Source organism: Etheostoma cragini, chromosome 1, assembly GCF_013103735.1.
Source record: "Etheostoma cragini isolate CJK2018 chromosome 1, CSU_Ecrag_1.0, whole genome shotgun sequence".
NCBI lineage: Eukaryota > Metazoa > Chordata > Actinopteri > Perciformes > Percidae > Etheostoma > Etheostoma cragini.
In genome coordinates, this window is record NC_048407.1 from 12846444 (window position 1) to 12855344 (window position 8901).

At 39.0% G+C, this 8901-nt stretch overlaps 1 protein-coding gene across 1 annotated transcript; it reads left to right on the plus strand.

Annotated features, from left to right (window-relative positions):
- Positions 1-2546: 2546 nt before the first annotated feature.
- rs1a (retinoschisin 1a) lies at positions 2547-8894 on the plus strand. The gene is made up of 6 exons (XM_034870441.1): positions 2547-2693; positions 3072-3097; positions 3331-3457; positions 5435-5576; positions 6974-7169; positions 7806-8894. Exons 1-6 carry the CDS (start codon positions 2639-2641, stop codon positions 7956-7958), a joined length of 699 nt encoding a protein of 232 aa, XP_034726332.1. The 5' UTR covers positions 2547-2638; the 3' UTR covers positions 7959-8894.
- The last annotated feature ends 7 nt before the right edge of the window (positions 8895-8901 follow it).

Here is an 8901-nt window from a genome sequence, read left to right on the forward strand (position 1 = left end):
TTTAATGATTATAAAGTTAAAACATTTACATTTTCCAACTCTTTATGCAGCAGCTTTCGTATGAATCCGTTGTTGTACAAGTGTGACAGCAGCATCGATCTCCTGCAGAGTGATCACTTTTAGTCTGTTGCTTTTTGACAGTCGTGAAGCCTCTGAGCTCACCAGTCTGAGCAGGACTGGTTTGGGAAAACGAAGCCGACTGGCCAGGAAGTCTCGGCTCCTCATCCCAGCTGGACGGACCTGCGGAAGAGGATGCCAAGTCACAGGTGAGTTGCACTTGGAAATCAACCTGGATCAATTGTTATATTAAAAGCATCCCATGAAAAGCAAGAATGCTAAGTACCAACCTCTTTATGAGCTCTGTAGAGGAGAGTGGAGTGATCTTGAACCCTCTTCTTTATTTGTGGAGGAATCCTACGCGCTGCTCGGACAGAAGCCTTCATTTTGCTGTGTCAGTTTTGTAAAAAAAAAAACAAACACAGTCATAAAAGGAAATCAATGGATGAGCTTGCACACAGCAGCTTTTTCAAAAGGCCACTAAAATTGACAGGTGATAGAGAAGATTGGGTGAGAAAGGAAAAGGATGCTTTAATGAACACAGATGGAAGACAGCTTTGCTTAATTAGGCTTAATTACTTCCACCCAGCAGGCTTTGAAACCCTCGGTGAAGCCTTTGGCCTGTGTGTGTGTCTACAGTGGACAGAAAGGTCATGATCAGTTTGAACCTTTTAACCTAAGACAAATTGGGCTGAAATTTTGAATGCGGTGCATGCTCTTATCTTATTCTCGAGAAAATAGAAAATGTAGAATCTTAATCGTGATTACATCTTGAAAGAAAATAAACGTATTTTATTATTGTGGAGTGAAACACTTTCAGGCTTTTTTCTACATGAAGGCTTTCCAAACTTATTTCAACTCAATCAAGAGAGACATGCTGGCAGATATACAAAAGTGTTTATTTTACAACATTATAAAATGTTCAAAGGTTTTGGGGATTAGACTCCATCGTTATTCTGAGTGCGTTTGTAGGGGCAGAGAATCATCATAACACCCCAGTGGGATCTAGACAGATGACTGGAGGTGGATGGGGGTTTCACGCTTTGCCTGCAACAACAGCTGATAGCAGAGGGAGAAACAGATTTAAAGCGGGGTTGTGACTCTGTGATTGGCCCTTGAAAGTTGTGTACGATTCTGATTGGTTTAGAAGGAAGGTGACCGCCTCCACCAGCTGATTCAATTTAGGAAGAAAGCATTGATTAAGAGTTAGGTCTTCCTGAAAGATTTTACAGAGAGCTCCATTTGTTAGCAACAAGAAAAATAAACTCTATTTTGCAGATATGCAAAAGTTATATACAGCATGATAAAATGTAGTTATTTGAATACGAGCTGGTTTGATTTAGAATGAAAGCATTGATTAAAAGTTAGGTCTTCCTGAAAGAATTTACACTGAGCTACATTTGTTATCAACAAGAAAAATCAAACTCAAATGAGCAAAATTGTTTTATTTTTGAAGATTTCTTTTCATTTTACAGGATATTTAAAACGTGTAAGTTGTGAGAAGTTGTTGATTTATAAAGGAGATATTGTTTTTAAGTAGATCTTATCCTAAGGTAGACTTTTTTTATTTGTTTTAATGGTGTCTATTAACATTGACAGTCAATCATTGAAGTTCTTTGGCATATCAACAACACTGTGAATTTCCCCGCTGTGGGATGAATAAAGTATAATCTAATCTACTGGATTTCTGAGCTTGATACTTACATTGATATTTACTCTTTTGACATAAACAAATAACATAACCAAGACTTTGTGATAATATTGCTGCCTCTTTAAGGTCTGGGCTGTAGCCTTGTGCTACAACCTTTACCTCAACGTGCGTGCGTGCGTGTGTGCGTGTGTGTGTGTGTGTGTGTGTGTGTGTGTGTTGCTTTGTCTCCTCCCTCCCAGCTTTCCTCTCTGTGTTTTTTGGGGTTTGGGATGCGTTCCATGTCTCAGTGATTGTTTGCATCCGTTCATTTCTGAATACAAAAAAAAAATTCTTGTAACTGTGCAGTACATATCGACCAACATCTACCAATATATTTGTGAAATCAGGTGCTTTGGGCCCTAGTTAACAATTTTTTCTCATTCATTTTTAAATAAATGTAAATGATCTAAATGTACTAATAAAAATTAATTTATTTAACGTTTCATTCTTTTTTCTTAATTACATATTCAAATTAAGATAATGCGCATTACAATGCAAAAGGCAAATGCAGCAAACATGCAAGGAAAGCCATACAGTCACACAAAAGTCGACCTTCTGGTCAATCATATGGATCAACTGGCCCAGCATAAACCATCACCACCCTCCAGCTCTCTCACACACACACACAAACGTGTACACACACACACAGGCTTTTGTTTTTATCTGCCGGATTTTTGACTTGACCCCTGTGTCTGTGCAGTGGTTCCTGGAATGTATGGTGGTCAGTGGTGGTGGTGGGTGAACAGCTGTAGGAGGGGCTTTGTCAGATAAGGATGGCATTAGGTAAAGCCATTAGTGTCCTGTGGATTATTGTAATCCAGCCTCTCTGTCACGGCGGGCTCGGTTGCTCAGTGTATAGTCAGCGTTGTCTGGTTTGGAGCAGGTTGGAAGATGGCTCTCTACGTGCAGCGTTTCCTGCTGGCCCTGCTTCTTCTGGGAGCTAACGGTACGATTTCAGTCTTTACCCTCGTTTTAACTTGTCCTGCTGTTGAGTTGTGTATACATAATCTGTTTGATATGGAAATGTAACATCAGAAAACCCCTGAAACTCTAACAAACTGACCTTGAAATCCTGTCGAAAGACAAACTGATTCCTAACTCACATGTTTTAACAATATATCAGATTCCCACAGGAATCCTTGAGATTATTATTCAGTGACACTGTACTTCATTCTCTGTGTTTTTGTTGTATTTATTTACCTTTTTCGTGACATGGTTCATTTGACAGATTAATGCACAGATTTTGTTTGATAAAGTGGGTGACTGATGTGACTTAACAGTCTTTTTTTCTCCTCTGTGCTTTCTTGTCCATTTGCCTGAACAGTGTTAATCATCACTCGCGCTCAGGAGGTAAGAAACCTCAGAAAACATGTCAGAGATGAGGTGTTTGCATAAATCTGCTCAGATGAGATATTAGAAGGTTCAGTCTCTGCTGCATCATTATCCTTTCAGTCATTCATGAAATTAGGCTTTTCACATTATTTATTTGCAAACAAGCTGTATTTTTCTTATATTATTTGGATTTCTGCTGACACTACATTGGATTGTATGTCTTAAATGCTTTTTATGTGTGTTTGTATGAGGCGGGAGTGTCTGAGGCGTGGACTAGCAGGTCTTGCAAATGTGATTGTGAAGGAGGAGAAGCCCCAACTGAGTTTTCCTCCATTGGGACCGGCTCTTCCATGGTGCGAGGAGTGGACTGCATGCCAGGTAAACTGTCCCCTCTCCATAGGGAACTTCTTTTTTTTGGGCCATGTAACTTTTCCTAAAATTACACACATTTATTTGTGAAAGAAATTAATGGTTTTCATTTACTGCATTTCAATTTCAAACTGATGTTTTTTGTGGCTTTCACATCTCATTTTTAGTGCACACTGAGCACAGATTTTCTGATTTCTCTAATGTGGCTCCTCTTTGAACTACTAATTAACTGACTTTTGTTGATTTAGATAATAATTATCTACTGGTAACAAGGACTACATTGTGATGGCAGTCTTAGATTTAGATAATGAACATGCACAGCTGTGAGCTGACTGAGAGTGGACGAGGACATGAATCATATGCTGTACGTCCGACTGTTTCATCTGCTGGAAATCTACTGTAACAACACAGTATGTCTGGCACTAGCAATAGCTTTTTCCATTATCAATTACTCTGAAGACTGTTTTGTGTATGACATCCAAAGGAAGTACATTTACTAAAATATAACACTGCAAACATTCACATTTAAGAGACTGAAACCCACAGTTGTTTGCAAATAATTGGCTGTCAAAACAGGTGCCTGTTAAATTTCTGTCGATTTACTAATTGATTAATCAAAGAATCATAAAGGATCTACAATACAGATAGATAGATATTTTGTGCGTGTGTGTGTGTGTGTGTGTGTGACAGAGAGAAGTGAAATCTCTATATGTATAGTTCATGTACATGCATGACAGCATTAGACTCCAGATTTGACGCCACAGGGTGGACATGTTCCACTGGACATCTTCAGGCAAGATGTTGAAGAATCACCTCTGTTAAGCCTGCACAGCCCTCTAAATGTACTATTTCAAAAGTAGAAAATGTGGTTTACATCTGGATCTTAATCTGCTTCAAAACACACACAATATACACAAACAAGTTCTCCATGGAGCAGATTGTTTTCATTCATTCTTGAGCTACAATACAGAGGTTGACAGAATGATGAAGGTTTTGATTATGTGGCAGCCTCGTTGGGCCTGAGATGTAAATATCTCCTGTTAGGCTTGAAGAGAAGAAAAAGGCAGAGATGATGTACAGTGAAAGGGTTTTTCTTAGGGTATCAATGATGTCATGGATGCACGGAGAAAGAGATGTTCAGATCACAGGTGTGTAATCGCACACTCACAGAAACCAGTAACAGTACCACGACATGGACCAGGTGATGATAAATGGTGCGTGAGACGGATTTTCCTACACGGCCTCAGACCATATTCCACCTCAATCTATCGTGTCTCACCTCTCTTTCTTCTCATTAGGGGAGGGCTCTATAGTGACTTGCATTACTGTAGTGTAAACACTTACCTCCTAGCTCACACAGGTGATGCTGCTATATGAATGGTAATACTGGGATTAGACAGGATGTAACCCTCTGCCAGCTAGGTTTAAACCAGTAGTAAACAAAAACACAGCAGGTTTCTGTTCCACGTATCAACAGCTGAAGTTATTTCTGAAACTTAAGTAGGGAATCTTGCCCCTTAATGTATTTATGTGTATTTGCTAAGTCCACAGAGGACAGGCTCTCGTGTGTTTTTTGGTGGAAGTGAGAGGGCAGATTGACAGATGAAAACATGGGAGCAACATGGAGCTAAAGCTGTGGAGAATGGAACATGGCCATCTGTCTGCCTGCTGTCCTAATGGACATCACTGATCTCTCACTGTGAAGAATTAAACCGCAGGCTTTTAGCATGGAATATGGGTCATACTGGGTCTGTTAACAGTGGGGGCTTTGGGAGAGATGAAGAATTAAGCACCTAAAGGCTTATAGTGATGATCATTTGCTGGTTACATTTCCGTTGTTTTACTGGTTAGCCGTTGGCAGACATGTTCTCGGCAAACTTGAAATCCATGTAGTCAGGGAGTCGTTGAAAACAATGCTATTAACTTAAAAAAAGAGATTTACATTAGGAGCTCTGTTTTATAACTGTGTCTCTGATCCTCCTGCAGAATGTCCGTACCACAAGCCTCTGGGCTTTGAGGCCGGATCGGTGAATCCAGACCAGATCACCTGCTCCAACGAGGACCAGTACACCGGCTGGTTCTCCTCATGGCTACCAGGCAAGGCCCGGCTCAACAGCCAGGGCTTTGGGTAGGTACAGACCAACATGTATACTTTTCTGTCCTCAAAAACAATTGTAGTTATAGCTGCATGCATTTTAATCACTGAAGATTGCCAAAACCTGCATTTCTTCTAATTTAAATTCGCAAAATGTTTTTGCCAAAAAGGGTCGACTGTTCTTACCCTAATTAACAACTTCCATCTGTGAATAAAAAATGCATTCAAAAAAAAAAAGAATGCATTCAAAGAGTGAGATGTTAAATGTAAAGATGTTACCCATCTACCATTATGCAAGATGCACTTGCTAAGGTTGACATTCCAATCTGCTCTTGCTTAAATTCATTACAACATACATGAACAGATGAAACTGCAGAAACTGTAGATAGAGGAGCTGTTATGCTCAATGTAAAAGGCTCTAATCTACTCTAGCCCCCCCCCCCCCCTTAAAAAAACTCTCTGGTTGAAACCTTTAAACCTTTTTCACCTGTGACCACACCCACCCACACCTCTGCTGGGTGTGATCAAAGGTGAAAAAGGTTTCAAGGTTTCAACCAGAGAGTTTTTTTAAGCCTGGTCTAACAGAACATAAATATAAGAATAATTATTATGAATAAATAAATAACCCATCATTTTAAGTACGAACTTAAATGTATAATTTAGGCCAGACTCTTAATCATGTTTAAGTTTTTTTTCTTTGCATTTACAGTATGTGCTATGCACCTTAACCATGCAACCCAGATTCTAGATCTCTTTTGGTTATTCTTTGCTCCTAAAAAGTACAGTTTTGGAACCACAACCCAAACAACTTTGTCAATGAAAACTTTTCAAATGTCACAGTGAGGAAAAGCACAGGAGTCAATAATACAATAACGATGGCTGAATGGCATTTAGTTGCTTAGTTTTCAGAGTCCTGGTGTTGTGCATGCTGACTCACTGTCATTACTAACCCCTAAATAGAACAGAGCCAACGAACATTTTTGTCGTTTGTTTTTGACAATAACATCTTCAACAGGGGGTCTGTTAGTGCAGGGGGGGGGGGGGGGGTAAATTATGTAACCAAGTTTTTTGAAAGTTTTATTTTTTCAAAATGTAAATGTATGAAAATGTACACTAATATGAATACACCATATTAATTGCAAAGATACATTTGCCCATTTGTAATATATGTGTGTGTGTATATATATAGCTGTACAGTTAAGCTTAAAGATTCATTCATTCATTCATTTTCCGCCCCAGACCCAGTTTAATATGCAACTCAATTGTAGACAATAAATGCAGCAGTGGGTCCCTACTCACTCTCTCTTTCAGCTAAGGGGTCTCTGGCCTGCTCTTAGAAAACATCAGTTAGTCGAAGTGAACCATGTGTGCATGCGCTGTTAACCAGCCTAACTGCTGCATTACTTCCAGTGTTTGTGTTCCTCCTGCAGGTGTGCCTGGCTGTCTAAGTTCCAGGACAGCAGTCAGTGGTTGCAGATTGATCTGAGGGAAGTGATGGTGGTGTCGGGCATCCTCAGTCAGGGCCGCTGTGACGCTGATGAGTGGGTCACCAAGTACAGCGTTCAGTACCGCACAGACGAAAAACTCAACTGGATCTATTACAAAGACCAAACTGGAAACAACAGGGTCAGTCGAACCCAGTCAAAAACACTGTAGAGTACACGAGACACAAACTAAACGTGTGGTAACATCCCTGTCACCCCTGGTATTAGTTTGGCCAATTTTGATATGCCTGTTGGAGAAGTAATTTAATTCAGTTCACATTTTTAACTTTTACAAGTTACTGCTTTAAAATAAACAACTTTGTTAAAAAAATTGTGATGAAATCTGATGATCTGTTATCATGTAGTTAGAAATGGCTCAAAGACATTAATATAATGGTGTCATAATAGATTTCTTTTAAATTTAGATTTGAAATGTGTTCCTAGTCAATGTGTTTGATTTTTACCTACTATACTACTCATGTACAGATGAATGTGTTGTAAATCAAATCTATTTTAGGTTTTGGCCCAAAACCAAAGAATTGGAAGATGTTAACTTGACACTGAAATTGTGATTTATTTATTTTTTTTCTCACTATTTTCTGATGTCTTATTGACTTAAAAATAAATTTATAAATCACTAATGAAAATCATTGTTTGCTGCAGCCCTTCATTATATCATAATTGTTGTTAATAGTATTAACCATACTAACTTTTTAGTTAGTTTTAGTTAGTATAATGTATAAATGAATCCATCCTGACCTTTTGCTCCCTCTCTCAGGTGTTTTACGGAAACTCTGACCGGTCCTCGTCGGTGCAGAACCTCCTGCGGCCGCCCATCGTGGCGCGCTACATCCGCATCCTCCCCCTTGGATGGCACACACGCATCGCTCTGCGTCTGGAGCTGCTGCTCTGCATGAAAAAATGCAGTTGAACCTCTCCTCCACGCCATCCCCGAGGCCTTGTCCCAAAAGGTTATCTACGCCTAAATCGCCCCATCGTCAAAGTGTGTGGTCTGTTATTGCATCCACAGATTTGTCCCCCCCCCAACATGTATTAAACCACAAGTTGAAGACAAAAACAGTCTGTTTTTTAAAATACAAACAACAACAGTTTGACTTATGTGATTTCATTAAAATATTTGTTTGATGTGCTAAATGGGCTGCATTCACTGCACTCTTCATTTTCTGTTAAACCACTCTCAATAGATTGTTCCATTTGCAGTGAAATGGCATAAATTCAAAGCAATAATTAGGCAGAGAGAGAGAGAGAGACAATGTTGCTATGGAGGTTGTATCCGATGGTCTGAGACAAGCTCTTCAAATACATTTTTGTCCTGTTAAATTATGTCTGCTTCTCCTGATGTGTAACAGTATAGAACAGGGACCTCTTAGTCAGTCTTTCCTTATTTCCCTTAAAGTTTAAAACTGGTGATATTCTACATGTTTCTTGGGATTTGTTTCTGTCAACAAATCCCATAAAAAGACCAAAACCAACAAAAAATGTATCCTACCATCAAGTATTGTTTGTGTGACGAAAGCCATATATATTATTTTTAGTGTGTTTATTTTTAGTACTTCCAAAAAATATTAAACATCAATGAGCCACACAGTTGCATATATGTGACACATTTGTTCATTACAGAGAACATAGGCACTGTAGATTATTTTGAGTCAATAACCTATACACATGATCTTGCTGCTCTAAATACTCAATGGTTCAATATGACTAAATGTATGTTAATGCATAGCCGAAAATAGTCCCCAACAAATGCTCTATTTACTCCTGTTTGAGTAAATGTTGCTAAAAAACTAAAGTGCCCAGCTGATTTAGAAAATCACTTAAAAAGCATATTATTGTGACCACCTTTTAAAAAA